This window comes from Brassica rapa, chromosome A05 (genome assembly GCF_000309985.2).
Source record: "Brassica rapa cultivar Chiifu-401-42 chromosome A05, CAAS_Brap_v3.01, whole genome shotgun sequence".
In the NCBI taxonomy this organism is placed as follows: domain Eukaryota; kingdom Viridiplantae; phylum Streptophyta; class Magnoliopsida; order Brassicales; family Brassicaceae; genus Brassica; species Brassica rapa.
The window spans coordinates 23,533,383-23,550,822 of record NC_024799.2 but is presented as its reverse complement, the minus strand read 5'-3'; the positions used below and the strand labels follow the sequence as shown (position 1 = coordinate 23,550,822).

Here is a 17,440-nt window from a genome sequence, read left to right as displayed (position 1 = left end):
CATGGGAAAAGACGTGTCTTGATAAAGAGAATGGAGGTCTTTGGTTTAGGGATTTAGAAAAATTCAACCAAGCTCTTTTGGTCAAACATGGATGGCGGCTACTTATGTTTGATGATTCTTTATGTGTGAAGGTAGTGAAGAGTAGATACTACCCGGAGGGAGATTTCCTATCGACTCGTTTGGATCACGGCTTTCTTTTGCATGGAGGAGGAGTATTTATTTGGATGAGAATTGCTAGCAAAAGGTCTACGAAAAACGTTGGACCGGAAGAACACATTTTTGTTTAGACGGATAAGTGGCTGTTAGGTTCTGTTCTGGTTGCTCCACTGAGGAAACAAAGTCTTTTTGATCTGGATCTGAGGGTTTGTGATTAATCCTCAAACTAAACACATGGGACATGGGGAAGCTTGAAGAAAATTTCTTTGAACAAGACATCGAGCTTATTCTAAAACAGAAACCAGCACTTAATATTTAATATATTTACACCATTTTGATGTTTTATGAAGATCTACTGACAAATTTACTTGTACTATAAAGAAGATCTTCTTTAATTTATATTATTAGTCTACATAATTGTATAAATATTAATAAATTGTTTCTTTTAATTCGAATTCCAAAATTTTCTGATGTATTAGGGGGCGACTGGTTTTCTCGTTACCACCCGCAATGGTAGCGATTGTCGGCGGTTTGTAATAATCACTCAAATCGCTCTAACCGCTTCAAACCGCTTCGAATCTCATAAATTCAAAAGCTGACTCCAGCTAGCGTTTGCGGTTGCGGGAGGGTAAAATGTTTTTCTTTTTTTTTTAAACAATATATATACAAAAGTAAAAAAATTTAATAAAAATTTTAAAATTGAAATTATGAAAATATTAAAATATATCTACTATTTTTTAATTAATACTATAAAATTTTATAATAAAAACAATTTCAATAAATTTTCAAAAATTAAAATTATAACTTTCTAAATATAAATTTTATATTTATTATAATTTTATGATTTTTGATATTTTATAATTATATTAAATGTTAATTTATTATTTGACTGTTACCGCATTTGGTAGTTAACCAGTCATAAGTCACCCGCAAACGCACCAATTTTTAACCGCAGTACCAGTCGTATAAATCTCTTAAAACCGCTAGAAACCGCAACCGTCCGCATCCACAAACTCCCGCAACCGCAACCGCTGCGTTTGAACCAGTAAGGCCCATAATAAGGAAGGCTCAATCAACATTTTGTATGATTTAATTGTTTTTTTTTGTTCTCAAACCCTGGATAAACCGAACTAAAATCAATTTAACCCTCACAAACCAGGTAACAAAGCCGAATTAAGATAATACTGGTCCAAACTATATAAAACATAAAAAATTTAAACCACTTGGTTCAAGTTATTGTTGGGTCGCCGCCAATACATATAACTGTTCGAGTTTCCAAGGCGTCCGTCTCTAAGCAAAACGAAACAATGATTCTCCGGAGACTTGTTCTGTCTGCAACATCGAGCTCAAATCTCACAAGAACCCAACCACTCTCTGTTCCCACTACACGCCTCCTCTCATCTTCCCCCGATAGATATACTCCTTCGGCTGACACCAAACTCGCCAGACTAACCCACAAGGACTGGTTAGCCCCCAACGAGGTTCTAAAAATCTTCGAAACCGTCAAAGACCCAACCTTCCTCATCCCCGCCTACCGACACTACTCCAAACGCAAAGACTACCAACCCACAGAGCCTCTCTACGCCCTCCTCATCAACAAGCTCGGACACGCCAAGATGTTCGACGAAATCGAACGCCTCGTCAAATCCCTAACCGTCGAGGCAAAACGGTGCCGTTTCTCCGAAGAGTTCTTCTACAGCCTCATGAAGGTTTACGCGATGGCCGGGAGAATCAATAAAGCGATCGAGATCCTCTTCTCCATGCCCGAGTTCGGATGCTGGCCGAGCGTTAAAAGCTTCAATTTTATACTGAACCTCCTCGTGAAGGCGAAGCTGTTCGACGAGATTCATGAGATCTTCGTGAGGGCTCCGAAGCTCGGCGTTGAGATCGATGGTTGTTGTTTGAATATACTCATCAAGGGGCTGTGCGAGAGTGGGAATCTTGAAGCTGCACTCCAAGTGCTCGACGAATTTCCTAAACTAAAATCACGTCCTAATGTGATGACGTTTTCTCCGTTGTTACGTGGGTTTTGTAATAAAGGCGAGTTTGAGGGAGCGTTTGGGTTGTTGGAGAGGATGGAGAAGGAAGGGATCGAGCCGGATGCGATCACGTTTAATATTCTGATCTCGGGGTTGAGGAGGAAAGGTAGGGTTGAAGAAGGGGTTGAGGTGATGGAGAGGATGAAGGTGAGAGGGTGTCAGCCGAATAGTGGGACGTATCAGGAGGTGTTGTATGGTTTGTTGGATAAGAAGAGGAACTTGGAAGCTGGAGAGATGATGAGGAAGATGGTTTCTTGGGGTATGAGACCTAGTTTCTTGTCTTACAAGAAGATGGTTCTGGGGCTTTGTGAGACGAAGGATGTTGCGGAAGTGGATTGGGTTTTGAGGCAGATGGTGAGTCATGGTTTTGTTCCGAAAACTGGGATGTGGTGGAAAGTTGTGGGTTGTGTGGTTGTGAAGAATAAGGACTCTCAAAGAGTTTTGGATCGCATTATTGATCGCCAGGGAACAAGTGGATAATGTTTGTACATTTGTTTGAAAGATAGAACATGCTTTGCGCAGTTCTTTGAGTGGAAGAAGCAAAGATAGAGACTCAAAAAGTTGTTGAACAAGACACAGGCTCAAAACTCAAAAGGTGTACGCGAACCCTTTGTCGTAAATTTACAACTACATTGACTGAACATACTCAAATATCCATCCTTGATTACCTATGATCCATTTTCTCTTCTTCCATTTGGTGTGGCGACTTTCTCAGCCTAGCAGAGGAGTTCTTGGCATCCATATATGTTGTTTCCAAGTTTGCTCGATTTACTTTTTGCTTCTTTATTTTTTTGGAATGTCTGCAACACCTTTAAAATCTTCTTTGGAGTTTACTGATGTATTTACATGATCATCTTAGCCTGATCCGACAATTTTACCTTCAGGTTTTGGTGATCCTAGGTCCTGCACAATACTAACTGCAGATTCGTCATCAGAATTCGAATATACACATTGACGTTCTGAATCAGACACAGATTCAGGAACAACATCTTCCTCTGACACGGTTAAACACTCATTATCTCTTGATTTCCTTGACCCTCTAGGCGAAAACATATGTTTTAGGTATCTTGCAGACTTTTCAGCTTGTTTCAGAATGCTCTTTGCAACATCTTTCATGTGCCCCTTATTCTGACTGTCTTCAGCACCAAAGCTCTCACTTTTTAGACTTCTTCCTGTGAGAGGCCCTGACAAACGGTCTTCAATGATGTACTTAACCCCAACATCCTTTCGATTCAACGCCTTTAAATTAATCCGAGGAGACCTGACACCCTCCTCCACGTTCCCTGATTCTTCCTTTTTCCCATTCCTACGAAACACTAAACCAACTTTCTTCAATCCACGACCAACAGACCTCACTGTGTTCTTACCTTCTTGAGTTTCATCAGGGCTGCTGCTTTCATTACTTGCTACAGAAGCATCATGAGGAACTCCACGTACTTGGTTATCAAGGCATCGACTCCTGCCTTTTCTTGGTTCCCAAATCTGTGAGACTTCAGTTCCTGGCTGATGTATCCAGATCCCTGTCTCTTCTTGTCCTTCAATGTTAATTGGTTCCAAATTATCAAGAACCCTTGGAGACTTATCAGATGTCACTGACGAGACAGAGCATTTGCTTGCTTTCTCTAAAGCAAAAGAAGCCCACATATCTTCTTTACTTACTGTTACTCCTTCAAACGGGTCATCACTCCACTGCAAAAGAATCAGATGCACATTGCTTAAGACTTAGTAATGAAACTCTATGTTCAGGCAAAATAACACAGAAGCTCAATTCTAACCTTTGGTTCATCCTTAGTTACAGTAATAGCAAGGTGCAGCCTTCCCATTTTGATGTTCTGAAGAGGCAACCACATATCATTTCTTTGCCCACCTCTGAACTCCGCAATGTTTACTGAACAATCGCCAAGCCTGCCATCGCAGAATATGTCTTTGTCTTGTACTTCAATGTTAAGTACATTTGGAGACTCCCATGTTAAGATTGGTATCTTGAACTCTTCTTGCCATTTGGGAGCCAACGTTTTCCTTAGTATCTTGGTTTTGAATCTGTAAGCGCCAAGCTGCCCTTTCACATAAGGATCAGCTAAACCTGAAGCATCCAAATCCAAGCAGTTCATAAAATGCCGTTCAAACTTACTAATTAAGAGTGGATGAAACTAACTAACCATTTAGATCTGATGGTTTAACATCAGAGGCTTCAACAACTTCAACAAGAGCGTGTGCAACTGGTCCTTTCTCATAAAAAAAGAACCAGGTTTCTGCAAGTAAACACATGCACAAAGTTGTAATCATATGGACTTGTAAAGAGAATGTTGATAACATCAAGTAACCAATCAAAAGAAGTACAAGAGAGAAGTTATGTATTCTGAACATCCTACCTCCTGATCTTGGGCTAATAAATTTCTCCATATCAGCTACAAGCATATTTGGCTGCAAAGTTTGACACAAGCTTCATATTTAAAACTTGGCTTCATTGTAATGATAATGTTTGCTTAGCTACCATGAGGGAAACCTTACCTCAACAAGAGTCTGCTCAAATGCAGTAGACAGGAGATTGTCCTGAATGGGGAAAATAATAACTATTAGAAGATGAAACACTAGTTAAGTTTACAAGCTCATCAGGAGTGAGTCAATACTTACTAGCCATCCTGCAATCCCTGGAAGCACAGAAACATCAAGTCCATGAGTGAAGATTGGTTTTACATTCATTTGGAAGTAAGGTGGCTCAGCAAAACACACGCGTAAACGCCCTAGAAACGGCCATCTACGAAGGAACTTCACTCCAATCAACACCTTCATTAGTTAAAAGGTACACAGAATGAATCAAGGTACTCCACTTAAGAGTGTGTAAAAAAAAATGTGGATGTGTGAAGTCATTACCTTTCCTTCGACATGCATTCCTGTGATATGTAACTTTGTCCACATTCCGAAACCAAGTCTTCTTCTTAGCTTCACTGCCAGTATTGCGCTCATATCATCTGCTGCGAGAAAATTCATTCCAAGTTCCAGTACCTGAATACACTCCAGCATAAGTTATACTTCCTCTATTTAGATATTAAGCACCAGATGTCACCATGTTGAGAGCTATGACGAAAACCAAAGTTTTTTGAAACTATACCAAGTGATCCTCACCAGTAGATTGCCCAAGCACCCTTATACCAGTCAACAAAGGTGGGTTTCTTCCCAAATAGAGATGTTGTATGGAAGCTTCTTTCTGCATATAAGTGATCATACCATACCATCAATTATACTAAGTGATGGTAATACAACAAATGGCCTAGGAATTTCCATAGAACCCAAAGAAGTATTCCAAATGTCTAACCATAGACAAAAATAAACCGAAAACACTCAACAAATATGTATGTATGTTTTACCGCGGTCCAAGGTCTATATTTCTCCAAGAACCAAGGTATAATCGGACGCAGAATCTTCTGAGACGCAATCTGTTCCATGCAAACCGGCCATATCATCTCCACGGCATGATTCAGCCACCGGACTGATTCAGAGTCGGAGAGGACCTAACAAAGCCAAAGTCAGTATCTTTCAATATAAAAATGAAAAAACCCCTAAAGGGATAGAACATGAACATGGAATAACTTTTTCTCCAAGGAAGTAAAACTACCCGTCTCTGGTTAGCTTGCTTCGTCTCTTGAAACCGAAACTTTCTCCTCAATCTCATCACATAACGTTCATGAACCTAAAAGGAACCCCACCAAAACAAAGCAAAAATTAAAGGCTTTAACAAACCCAAAGGAAACATAAGTCAACCAGAGAGAGAGAGAGGAGCAGAAGAAACGATACCAAGTAGAGATATAGCAGAGCGAGGAGATAGAAAAGGGAGTGTGGTCGATTCAAGTAAGAAAGAATCCAAAGGAACATCAACACAATGACCACATGATGGAAGACAGAACACTCCATATGTTCCACGAAACACACAAGTGAAGATGGTTGCTTTGTCTTGTTAACCAAGGAGATCAAATTATAATCTCATGAAACGAAACCATCTTCTGAATCGACTCGAAGTTATTCATGATGATGATGGAGTGTGTTTTGGTTCGAACAAAAAAGGTCAACGAAAGAAACGGTTGCAGTTTTATATTTGTTTCTTTCTTCTGGTGGTTGATTAGTTAAGTGGGACCGAGAGAGACAATGACAACGAAAGCCTACTTAGCGATCATATTTCCTCTCTCCTCTCTTCCGCTAAGCTCAAAACGTTATCGTTTCCTTTTGGGTTCTATGGAAACAAGAGACTTGTTTGGAAAGGAGAAAAAACGTCGTCTTCTGCGAAATAGAAACGCGTCAACCGCCTGAAAGTGAGCAAGCGTGTAAGGCACGTGTTGAGGATATACAATAAGATTTACTATGATGTTTCATGCCAAATGATGTCATGTTATGAATAAAAAGATCCTACTGTGCCATTTAAAAAAAAAGTAGTTGATCTGAACCGACACAGAGCCTGTCGTAGTCATAAGTTCATAACAAGATGATATATTGGTATAATTTCCAAAATATTAATAGTTAGTAAGATATCATCTGATTCCTAAATGATTAAAAATATATATGTTTAGTCATTGTTTCAAGATTCATAAATCTATGGATGACTCACATTTGATATGTTTCCATATAACATTATCTGTGAATTTATATTATGATTTTATCTATATTTTTTGCTTACATCATTTAAATTTATGTATAGCAAGGTAGATATTTCATTAAGAAACAAATACACTTTTTTAAAATACACTTTTTACCAAATACAAAAAAAAAGCACTTTGTGTTTGAAGAAGTGGGGTGGGTCATAGAAAACATTTTACACCTCTAACCTTGCATCATATACTCTCTCCATTTCATATTAAGCACGACATTCAAAATAAAACAAATCCATTATATATTAATTGAGAAACATTACAACATTGTTTTGTAGCCATGTGTCAGCAATACGTGAATGAAATTCATAATTCTTAGAAAAATAGGTTGGTTCATCTTAATTTATATTATACTTTTTAAGCTAATTATTGAATTGATAAATAATGTACAAATGAATATTCTCGCACTTTCCTTAAATAAAAGCTACAAAATTATCTAATATGATTAACGTATATATAACAATTAATGATTATAAATAATAAATATTTGATAACAATTTTTGCATCTTAGTTCTTTTTTGTTTAATCTTATATTATTAAAAGATACTAAGCAATCACATCAACCATATAATAAAAAATATTTTTTCTTATATGTAATATTTTGAATTTTAAAACGACTATAAATTACTAAAACATTAAATGTCTCACATTAAAAAAAAAAATTTGAATGAACACATTAAAATTTTATGATCAATGGTTTAATTTTTTTTTGTAATAACAAGATACAAATGATCATAAATCGTATGAATATGAGTCTCATTTAATATACAGTCATATTATATATTAATATAGTTTAAAATTAAACTATATAACATATAAAATACATAAATATGTTAATTTTTAAATTTTTATTAAAAAAAATTGAAACCTTAATATTTTAATTTTGAAATTTGTATTGAAAAATTTACACATTAAAAATTTTATTTATCATATGAGTATGAATTCTCAATAATAAATGTTTATATTAAAATATATTATATATATATATTCATGTCATTGAAATTTAGTTATATACCATATAAAACAAATAAAATGATTGTTTTGATTTATTTACCAAAAAAATATTGTAAATAAACAAGAGTTATTGTTTTGATTTATATGCTTACTCTAATTTAATTATATACATAATACGTAAATGAACACAAATAAATAGTAATATATAAAATTATTTTTATATATAATGTTCATATCGCGTAATTGCGCGGATCTTAGCCTAGTGGAGTATTAATTTATAGACTATAGTTTGAAATGGATCTGAGAAAAAATGAAGCTTAAACGTGATTAATGATGGTTTCTTGGCTTTATTTCCGTCGATGTTATATTTTTTTAAGTAAAAAGGTATATACAGCGAAGCAAGTCTTTCCCCTCGGGTTACGTTAGTTCAAATTATAGAGAAATCAGACCAACCACGGAAACAGCCACGTGGCACGCGCAAACCTCAAATACATAACCTTACATAAACTGAAATCTTGTTTTCACCGTCTCATCAGATCACAGAACAAATCCATAATCAGAGGAAGATTGTTTTTGTTTATTGATCCGAAAAGAGAGATGACTAGCGGCGGCGTAGTAGAAGACGAGAAAAACAGATCAGTTGCGACTGATTATCAACACCAGCAGCAGCCTCCTCATCATCCTCCGCCGTTTCAAGGTGTCTCCAACTATCCACCTCCTCAGCAGCAGCCACCTCCCCCCGGTTATCCACAGCCAGCTCAGCCCTACGTCTCCGGTAACTTTCTTTTTCATGTTTTCAATGGACAACATGTTGAAATGATCAGATCAGCTGTTGGTTTCTTTTTTTTTCTTGATATATTCTATCGAATATCCTTTTGATGATTAATTTGTTTGGATCTTTGATATTTTACTTCCACTAAAGCCGCCAAAATTCGCATTGGATTAGAATCTAACTCTTTATAGAATTTTGTGAGATCCTTTGTAGTATTATATTGTATTCGAACCTGATCCAGTAACTAAAAGAGAATTTTTACCTTTTTACTACTCTTTTTTTTTTTACCGTATGTCAACTTTTGAGAAAAATCAAGATAGATGCTAGATCGCTTGAGATTGAAGAGATATATTGAGTCTCAAAAGTAAGAAAGATTTAAAGGTTTTTGATATAGAATAAGAAAATGTTAAACGCAATGGAAGGTTCTGTTTTGGTTTAGCGTTTACGTTTTTTAACTGACAAATGAAATTTTCCTTTGAATGTTGTAAAATTTTCCTTTGAATGTTTCTTCTTAGTACACATTAAATCTCATTGTCTCAAAAAGGGTTGTGTCATTTTGGTCTAATGATTCTTATGGTTTCTCTAGGTTATGCTGTTAATGGAGTAACAGAGCACGATCGTCTTCCTTGTTGTGGTATAGGCATTGGTTGGTTATTGTAAGTCTAATTCATCTTTTACCTTATCTTCTGATCATTTACATTCTTGTCAAGCTTTGAACAAAACACAAACCCACATATGTTTTTTGGTTTTGTTTCATGAAGATTCATCCTTGGTTTCTTCTTCGGTGCCATCCCCTGGTACATCGGCTTTTTCCTTTTCCTATTCTCTAGAAACCCGCGTGAGAAACCAGGATACATAGCTTGTGCAATTGGAGTAAGTCCATAATATATATCTCACATGGCAATACATATTTTCTTATTTTTCTGATGAAGACACTAAGTTAATTCTGACCAATAGGCTGTTATTGCTACGATTTTCATCGTTATTGGAGCTGTAAGAGGATCAGGGGCCTGGTCTTAAAGTGAAGACTTGACGCTTCTAATTCGGTGGAGACCGGTTAGAGCGTTGAGATACTGTTGTTGCAGAAGAAGATTGTACATGTGTGTTTAAGACCTCAATGTATATTGTTTAAAGATTACAGTCGACCATGGCATTTGTTTACTTACCAAAAAAATGTTCTTCTCCAAACCGTAGTAATGTGTTTAAATTTTAAAATTATATATATACATATGATTTGTGTGACGTAGGCGTTGAGTTTTTCAAAAATCGAGATGATTATTTTTCTATACGTTTAGACTCTTTACATTTCTGATGAAGTATTTTAGCTGCTAGGCATTGAGTACGATTTACCACTTTCTTAAACACTGGTGATTTGAACCAGTATCTTTTTTTATTTATTTATAAAAGTACTTATAACTTCTGTTCGCTACGTTTATGGATGTTTTATTAACTTTTTCTGTACGTATTTCATAATTTCAAAAGATTATGGAAAGAAAAACAACTAGAATGTATAGCTGAAAAATGAGTAGTTTATTGGTCTTCATCAAATATTACGACGAGAACTCTTCAGCTAAATCGTAAATATTTATAGAAGGATCATAGTATAGTGGTCCAGATTTAAAAATGTTTACATCATAGTTTAATTTTAGACAATATAACATTTTTTCAGATTATAGGATACAATCATACAAGCTTAACATAAACTTCTAGAGTGTCACAAAAAGAGCCATTTAACATGTTTATCGAAAATCTCTCGATCAAAATGTTACATTCTGTAAAATTGTTTATCAAAGATGGAGATTATACAATGGTAAAAGAAACTGTTAATATCGTCTATATAATATTTGATGATCTTTTAAAAAAATATATAATCTCAATTGTGTATTAATTACTAAATAAATTCGCTAAGATATCAATTCCTTAATACACCAATTTTTTTATGTGGTATATCATTAGAATGAGCACGAAGAAATGTTAGTTTAACCCATATATTCCCTAGAAAAATTATTATAACCATATATATCCATGTTATATATATATTAATCTAAAAGATGACAAAAAAAAAAAACTAGGTCTTATCCTAGTTTTGATGTAAAAGGCTGTCAATATTTTTTTTTCCAAAGTTGCAGATGATTTATCAGTTTTGGTGTGATATTAGTAAGTAATTTAGTTTTACCGCGGTAAAATTGTACATGTTTTAAAAAGAAAAAATTGAAGGCCCAAGTAGAAAACTAAAAGCCCACAGAATTGGTCTAGGGTTTGTCGTAGAGAAGCTCTCTCTTATAGTTTTCTAATCAGCGCCTCCGTTTAGCTCTCTCTAGCTCACACTCTGACTCCTTTTCGGCTGATTTCGTTGGAGCTTTGATCTCTCCGTTGAAATGGTCGCTTTCGGGGTTAGTTTTATTCATTCTACTGCATAGGAAGCTGAGTTACTGAGTAATTATCGGTTTTGATCATTTCTTCATTTGATCTTTGGAGAATTTTTGAGTTGTTTCGAAACATTATATCTTGGATAGTAATGAACTGGGTTTGGTCGGGAGAATGTGTTGTAGGAGAAAGTGCGAAACTTTGTCCATTTTGTTCCTCATCATACTTGTATATAATATGATCTGTTGTGACATTTTAAGCTTTATGAGCTATCTTTAATTCTAGATTGGTGTTGTCATTGTGAGTTAGAGTGTAGGAGATATAATCCAAGGTTGAGTGTTTGTAAAAGCTTATCTCTTTTTTGTTGCATAATGTATTGATTCATTGTCACCTTTGTTTATTTTGAGTAGTTTCACCAATACCAAGTGGTTGGGAGAGCACTTCCAACAGAGAAAGATGTGCAGCCTAAGATTTACCGGATGAAGCTTTGGGCCACCAATGAAGTTCGCGCCAAGTCCAAGTTTTGGTGAGTCATGACTGCCCTGTTTGATGCCCGTTTTGTTTAATGGAACTCTCAGCTTTGCCTTACTAATCTTAAGTGCATTTTCTTGTAACTAGGTACTTCTTGAGGAAGCTGAAGAAGGTTAAGAAAAGCAACGGACAAATGCTTGCCATCAATGAGGTATGACTTACATTTCACAGCTCAGTTTCAACCTATGCTGGATAGTTTGTATATTATATATGACTGTGTTCTTGTCTTGTAGATTTTCGAGAAGAACCCCACGAAGATCAAGAACTACGGTATCTGGCTGCGTTACCAGAGCAGAACGGGTTACCACAACATGTACAAGGAGTTCCGTGACACAACTCTCAACGGTTCAGTGGAGCAGATGTACACCGAGATGGCTTCTCGCCATAGAGTGAGGTTCCCTTGCATTCAGATCATCAAGACCGCGACAGTCCCTGCAAAGCTGTGCAAGAGAGAGAGCACCAAGCAGTTCCACAACTCCAAGATCAAGTTCCCTCTTGTTTTCAGGAAGGTCAGGCCACCAACCAGGAAGCTCAAGACTACGTACAAGGCTTCAAAGCCCAACCTTTTCATGTAATAAAACCAAAGCTTGCATGATTCTCCTTGTCCGTTTCAACTATCAGATTAGGCTTCTTGTTCCTCTGTCTGATCAAACACACCATTTGGAGTTTATCTTTTGAATCTTAAAATATTGCATCTTTATGAACTTTGTTTTCTAGATATGATGCAATATTCAGTGGCCTCGTTTAAAATATTCAAAGCTTTGATGCTTCAAAGAGTTCTAAAACAGGCCACGCTTTGTTCGCAGTCTGGTATTTATTGCAATGTCCATAGAGTAATAAGCGTCTGGAACATACGCGCTTACCATTCACCTGCCAAAGCATGCCTGTTAATGCTGCTTAGTGGATGTGTCTTTTTAAGATTAAAAAAATAGCGGTTAGATAAGAACAGATGGAAACCACTTTCACGACAAGTACAGACAAAGACCCTTTGGCGGCAAAGGATCTTCACTGTAAAGCTCAGTTGATAGAAGAAACTAAGAAAGGATCTGAACTGGAGATGTCTTTTTCAGTGGTTGCAGCTTTGGTGGTGGTTGCAGCAGCAGCTGCGTCCTTGTGGACATGGCGGATCGTGAAGTATGTCTGGATAAAACCCAAGATGCTGGAGAGTCACCTGAGAAGACAGGGACTTGCCGGAACTCCTTACACGCCTCTGGTCGGAGATATAAAGAGGAATGTTGATATGATGATGGAGGCCAGATCTAAGCTCATCAATATAACTGATGACATCACTCCACGTCTCCTTCCTCTTGCCTTGAAGATGTTCAACTCTCACGGTACTGCTTCTTCTTCTCTCCCTCGTCTTTCTTCTTAGATCTTGAGAGATTCTTTGGAGAGAGAGTTTAAAGTTGACTTGATTGGTGGGAACAGGAAGGAGTTTCTTTATATGGATAGGACCAGTTCCAGCTATCATGATAACCAATCCAGAGCAGATCAAGGAGGTCTTCAACAAGATTTACGACTTTGAGAAAGCTGCTACGTTCCCTTTGTTCAGATTGTTAGCAGGCGGGCTTGCTAGCTATAAGGGAGATAAATGGGCTAATCACAGGAGGATCATCAACCCTGCTTTTCATCAAGAGAAGATCAAGGTTTTGTGTTTTGTCTGAATCAAGTTAGACTATATATGTGTGTGATACTTAAAGATCTGCTGGTTTTGGTTTTACAGAACATGGTCCCTCCGTTCTACAATTGTTGCAGCGAGGTTGTCTGCCAATGGGAGAAGCTGGTTCCGGATAAAGAAACGCCTTGTGAGGTCGATGTATGGCCTTGGCTTGTGAATTTGACTGCAGATGTGATCTCACATACTGCTTTTGGAAGCAGCTACAAAGAAGGGCAGAGGATATTTCAACTCCAGGGGGAACTAGCTGAGCTCGTCGCACAAGCTTTTAAAAAATCTTACATCCCTGGTTTGAGGTTACATAAACACACAAGTGTTAGTTAATAAACTAAAAACTTGAAGACTGTGGGACTCATGAGAACTTGTTGTTTGGTGTAGGTTTTACCCAACAAAGAGCAATAGAAGAATAAAAGTAATAGACAGAGAGATAGATACAATACTGAGAGGTCTTGTCAGCAAAAGAGAGAAGGCAAAAGAAGCTGGAGAGGCGGTGAACAACGATTTGTTAGGGATATTACTTGAATCAAACTCAGAGGAGTCTCAGAGAAATGGAATGAGCGTAGAGGAAGTGATGAAAGAGTGCAAGCTGTTTTACTTCGCGGGACAAGAGACAACTTCAGTACTTTTGGTCTGGACTATGGTTTTATTGAGCTATCACCAAGACTGGCAAGTTAAGGCACGTGAGGAAGTGATGCAAACACTCGGTGGTAATAATACTAAACCAGATATAGATTCTCTTAGCAACCTCAAAGTGGTAAGTAAAAACATCTTCCACTTTCTCCTGCATCCATAGTTTACCAAATTCATTTGAAGTTTTTGATTTTGAAACAGATGACTATGATCTTCAATGAGGTTTTGAGGCTGTATCCTCCCGTAGCTCAGCTTAAAAGAGCTGTCAACAAGGAAATGAAGCTGGGAGAGCTTACTCTTCCAGCTGGAGTTCAGGTTTATATACCAACCGCACTTGTGCATCGAGACCCTGAGCTTTGGGGAGATGATGCAGCTGAGTTTAACCCAGAGCGGTTCAGAGACGGGCTCTCAAAGGCAACGAAGAACCAGGTCTCCTTCTTCCCCTTTGGATGGGGACCGAGGATCTGTATTGGCCAGAGTTTTGCTCTGTTGGAGGCAAAGATGGCGATGGCTTTGATTCTTCAGAGATTCTCCTTTGAACTCTCTCCTTCATATGTACATGCGCCTCAAACAGTAATGACCACTCGTCCTCAGTTCGGAGCTCATCTTATTCTCCATAAGCTTTGATTATGGTGTTGTCATCAAGTGTATTGTGTATAAAGTCTGTAACAAAAGCAAATCTTACAAAGACTTGTTTAGTCTCTTTATGGGAAATGTCTTCTTCAGTCAAAGTCTAAGGTCATTTTCTAGTGTGGCTGCATTATTAATCTTGAAAAGTCTATAATATAAAGCCAATTTCAACTTTACCTTCTTTTGGATGTGCTTTAGAAGGAGCCAACCATAGAGAAAGAAAACTAGAATATGAGAAAAGTATAACATATAAAAAAATTATTATCTGTACTTAAAAAATCTAGAACAGTCTTTGAATTTTCGTCTGCCTCAGATATGATTTACTTGACGCATACGCAAATTAGCAATTACTTATCTTATATATACATATCATCTTCATCTGGTAACTTATTTTAGTAACAAAAGAAAACACACACACATCTAACGATATCCCAAAGAAGCGTTTATGAATAAACCAGATACATCAGCGGTTGCAGTTGCGGCTGTAGTCGTGGCGGTAACAGTATTGATATGGAAAGGTCTGAACCTAGCTTGGTTTAGACCAAAGAAGCATGAGGCTTATCTAAAGAAACGAGGTCTCTCTGGAACTCCTTTCACCTTTCTTGTCGGTGACGCTCTAAGGGAAGCTAGTATGGTGGAGCAAGCAAAGACCAGACCCATCAGTCTAAACGATGATTACACGCCACGTGTCATGCCTATGATATTACAAACCGTTAAGGATCATGGTAAGCTAACGTTTTGATTTGATCTCAAAACAGAGATCCTCTGTTTTTATCTATGGTTTGGTGTTTGTGTAGGGGAGACATGTTACATGTGGATGGGACCTACAGCGAGTGTTATTGTAACGAAACCAGAACACATCAAAGAAGTTCTAAACAGAGTTAACGATTTTCCGAAGCCGCCAGTGCACCCAGTCGTTGAGCTTTTTGCGACTGGAGTTGCGTTGTATAGTGGAGAGAAATGGTCTAAGCACAGGAAGATTATAAACCCTTCTTTTCATCTAGAAAAGCTCAAGGTCTTCTTCTTCTTACATCATTTCTCATGTTTCTAACTTCTAACCTTTGTTCTTAGACTGTATGCTGAGTTTTCCTATGTTCTCTGATTGTGTAGATTATGATACCTGCGTTCCACGAGAGCTGCATCGAGATAATAAGCAAATGGGAGAGGTTGGTGAGGGAGCAAGGATCATCAGCTGAGATTGATGTTTGGCCATACCTTGAGGATGTAACCTCAGATGCAATCTCGCGTACGGCGTTTGGTAGTAGCTATGAGGAAGGTAAGAGAATCTTTGAGCTTCAAGAAGAACAAGGCCGACGACTTGTAAAAGCTCTTGAGATGGCTTTTATACCTGGAGTGAGGTAACCGATCTTCTTCCTTTGTTACGTTTCTTTGGCTTCCAACTTAAAACCAAATGGCGAAGTGTCCAAATCACTAATGTATTAGTCATATTCCATCGAAGCTCCCGATGTGGAAGCTTATATTATTACACACACACTTTGAAGATTAAAATTCATTAACTCATTAATCTCTAAGTAATCTCAATATTCATGTTCATAGAAACATGGAGATATTAAGTGTTCTTCCCATTGTTTAGGTTTCTACCGACAAAGAACAACATGAGGATGAAGCAAATAGACAGAGAAGTAAAGTCTAGGTTGGGAGAGATCATCAAGAAAAGACAGAGAGCTATGGAAGCAGGAGAGGCTCCAAAGAATGATCTGCTGGGAATACTTTTGGAATCTAACTCAGGAGATCATGGGATGAGTACCAAAGATGTGATAGAAGAGTGCAGGCTGTTTAACTTTGCGGGCCAAGAAACCACTGCGGATCTACTTGTGTGGACTATGATCATGCTTAGCCATCACCAGAAATGGCAAGATCAAGCTAGACAGGAGATATTACAAGTTATTGGGAAGAGCAACAAACCAAACTTTGATGCACTCTCTCGACTCAAAATAGTAACAACATAAATCTTTTTCTTTTTCTTTTGAATACCAAGAGATTTTTAAGTCGAAATCACAGCATCTAATATTAGTTTCTTCACAATCGTTACTCTATCTTGTGACCTCTAAGCTTTGCCTAGGGTTCTTAAATCTTGTGTGCTTTTTATCTACTTTGTGTCCCAAACTCAGACTAACGTTTCCTAGTTTTTATTAAACAGATGAGCATGATCTTGAACGAGGTGTTGAGGCTATACCCACCAGGGATTCTACTTGGTCGAACCATAGAGAAAGAAACAAAGCTAGATGAGGACGTGATACTTCCAGGTGGTGCACAAATAGTGATTCCTACTCTTATGGTTCATCGTGATCCTGAGCTATGGGGAGAAGATGTTAATGAGTTTAAACCGGAGAGATTCGCTGATGGGATCTCAAAGGCCACGAGGAACCAAGTCTCGTTTCTACCGTTTGGATGGGGACCAAGATTCTGTCCTGGTCAAAATATCGCGCTCATGGAAGCTAAGATGGCTCTTGTCTTGATACTAAGGAGATTCTCGTTCGAGCTGTCTCCATCGTACATTCATGCACCTCACACTGTTCTTACACTTCATCCTCAGTTTGGTGCTCCGTTGATCTTCCACATGCTCCAAGATCAGTAAACTAGGTTTCCAAGATCCTCTGTTTTTTTTTTAATCAAGATTCAAGATTTGTTAGCATATAATACCCAAATAATAACACGGAGAAGTTCACGAGAATTGTACTGAGAAATTTTCATGAATTATTCGTCCATAAAGAATAGCATCTATGCATGTAATATATTCTTAAACCAAAAATAAGAAAGGAAATGCAGCTTTATTATGTACCAGGGACCTTTCAAAATGAGAGCGCATCAAATAATACATTATGCATGTAACTTTGTGTATGCATGTACTTATACGTGGACAAAGACAAGAGATCATGCTTTTCTAGATTTCCACGTACAACAATAATTATGCATTTCGGGTTAAATATGCGGATGTGTTCTTATGGCGTCACAAATATCGATTTGGTCTAGCGCATGTTATGTGATCATGTTTTTTTTTTCCTTCTTTTTTTGACTCCAAACT

At 37.4% G+C, this 17,440-nt stretch overlaps 6 protein-coding genes across 6 annotated transcripts; 5 read left to right on the top strand and 1 right to left on the bottom strand.

Moving 5' to 3' along the window:
* Positions 1–1,102: 1,102 nt before the first annotated feature.
* Positions 1,103–3,045, top strand: LOC103870011 (pentatricopeptide repeat-containing protein At3g14580, mitochondrial). Its single transcript, XM_009148094.3, has one exon. It carries the CDS (start codon positions 1,464–1,466, stop codon positions 2,673–2,675), a length of 1,212 nt encoding a protein of 403 aa, XP_009146342.1. The 5' UTR covers positions 1,103–1,463; the 3' UTR covers positions 2,676–3,045.
* LOC103870012 (C2 domain-containing protein At1g53590) lies at positions 2,757–7,317 on the bottom strand. The gene is made up of 10 exons (XM_033292768.1): positions 5,991–7,317; positions 5,812–5,886; positions 5,564–5,707; positions 5,308–5,403; positions 5,070–5,201; positions 4,830–4,982; positions 4,707–4,748; positions 4,355–4,619; positions 3,971–4,278; positions 2,757–3,884 (listed from the first exon to the last, which is right to left on the bottom strand). Exons 1-10 carry the CDS (start codon positions 6,105–6,107, stop codon positions 3,051–3,053), a joined length of 2,166 nt encoding a protein of 721 aa, XP_033148659.1. The 5' UTR covers positions 6,108–7,317; the 3' UTR covers positions 2,757–3,050.
* A 920-nt stretch (positions 7,318–8,237) lies between these two features.
* Positions 8,238–9,804, top strand: LOC103870010 (60S ribosomal protein L18a-like protein). The gene is made up of 4 exons (XM_009148093.3): positions 8,238–8,564; positions 9,148–9,217; positions 9,323–9,434; positions 9,519–9,804. The coding sequence occupies exons 1-4, from the start codon at positions 8,387–8,389 to the stop codon at positions 9,579–9,581; spliced, it is 423 nt and encodes a 140-aa protein (XP_009146341.1). The 5' UTR covers positions 8,238–8,386; the 3' UTR covers positions 9,582–9,804.
* A 974-nt stretch (positions 9,805–10,778) lies between these two features.
* LOC103870008 (60S ribosomal protein L18a-2) lies at positions 10,779–12,209 on the top strand. The gene is made up of 4 exons (XM_009148091.3): positions 10,779–10,954; positions 11,339–11,454; positions 11,547–11,610; positions 11,693–12,209. The coding sequence occupies exons 1-4, from the start codon at positions 10,940–10,942 to the stop codon at positions 12,032–12,034; spliced, it is 537 nt and encodes a 178-aa protein (XP_009146339.1). The 5' UTR covers positions 10,779–10,939; the 3' UTR covers positions 12,035–12,209.
* Positions 12,210–12,351: 142 nt separating this feature from the next.
* Positions 12,352–14,570, top strand: LOC103870009 (cytochrome P450 72A13). Its single transcript, XM_009148092.3, has 5 exons — positions 12,352–12,793; positions 12,888–13,105; positions 13,183–13,430; positions 13,513–13,888; positions 13,966–14,570. The coding sequence occupies exons 1-5, from the start codon at positions 12,409–12,411 to the stop codon at positions 14,389–14,391; spliced, it is 1,653 nt and encodes a 550-aa protein (XP_009146340.1). The 5' UTR covers positions 12,352–12,408; the 3' UTR covers positions 14,392–14,570.
* Positions 14,571–14,605: 35 nt separating this feature from the next.
* Positions 14,606–17,199, top strand: LOC103870007 (cytochrome P450 72A13). The gene is made up of 5 exons (XM_009148089.2): positions 14,606–15,119; positions 15,192–15,409; positions 15,505–15,752; positions 15,989–16,352; positions 16,556–17,199. Exons 1-5 carry the CDS (start codon positions 14,840–14,842, stop codon positions 16,991–16,993), a joined length of 1,548 nt encoding a protein of 515 aa, XP_009146337.1. The 5' UTR covers positions 14,606–14,839; the 3' UTR covers positions 16,994–17,199.
* Positions 17,200–17,440: the final 241 nt, after the last annotated feature.

Bases quoted from the DNA above. Each gene is read 5' to 3' on its own strand.
- LOC103870011 (XM_009148094.3), top strand. From the start codon at position 1,464: ATGATTCTCCGGAGACTTGTTCTGTCTGCAACATCGAGCTCAAATCTC.
- LOC103870012 (XM_033292768.1), bottom strand. From the start codon at position 6,107: ATGGAGTGTTCTGTCTTCCATCATGTGGTCATTGTGTTGATGTTCCTT. The intron at 4,749-4,829 runs GTAAGTATTGAC...TTCCCCATTCAG, and splicing joins CAGGGATTGCAGGATGGCTA to GACAATCTCCTGTCTACTGC. The intron at 4,620-4,706 runs GTAAGGTTTCCC...CAAACTTTGCAG, and splicing joins TTGAGCAGACTCTTGTTGAG to CCAAATATGCTTGTAGCTGA.
- LOC103870010 (XM_009148093.3), top strand. From the start codon at position 8,387: ATGACTAGCGGCGGCGTAGTAGAAGACGAGAAAAACAGATCAGTTGCG. The intron at 9,218-9,322 runs GTAAGTCTAATT...TGTTTCATGAAG, and splicing joins ATAGGCATTGGTTGGTTATT to ATTCATCCTTGGTTTCTTCT. The intron at 9,435-9,518 runs GTAAGTCCATAA...TCTGACCAATAG, and splicing joins ACATAGCTTGTGCAATTGGA to GCTGTTATTGCTACGATTTT.
- LOC103870008 (XM_009148091.3), top strand. The intron at 11,455-11,546 runs GTGAGTCATGAC...TCTTGTAACTAG, and splicing joins CGCGCCAAGTCCAAGTTTTG to GTACTTCTTGAGGAAGCTGA. The intron at 11,611-11,692 runs GTATGACTTACA...CTTGTCTTGTAG, and splicing joins AAATGCTTGCCATCAATGAG to ATTTTCGAGAAGAACCCCAC.
- LOC103870009 (XM_009148092.3), top strand. From the start codon at position 12,409: ATGGAAACCACTTTCACGACAAGTACAGACAAAGACCCTTTGGCGGCA. The intron at 12,794-12,887 runs GTACTGCTTCTT...TGGTGGGAACAG, and splicing joins GAAGATGTTCAACTCTCACG to GAAGGAGTTTCTTTATATGG. The intron at 13,431-13,512 runs GTTACATAAACA...TGTTTGGTGTAG, and splicing joins TCTTACATCCCTGGTTTGAG to GTTTTACCCAACAAAGAGCA.
- LOC103870007 (XM_009148089.2), top strand. From the start codon at position 14,840: ATGAATAAACCAGATACATCAGCGGTTGCAGTTGCGGCTGTAGTCGTG. The intron at 15,120-15,191 runs GTAAGCTAACGT...GTGTTTGTGTAG, and splicing joins ACAAACCGTTAAGGATCATG to GGGAGACATGTTACATGTGG. The intron at 15,753-15,988 runs GTAACCGATCTT...CCCATTGTTTAG, and splicing joins GCTTTTATACCTGGAGTGAG to GTTTCTACCGACAAAGAACA.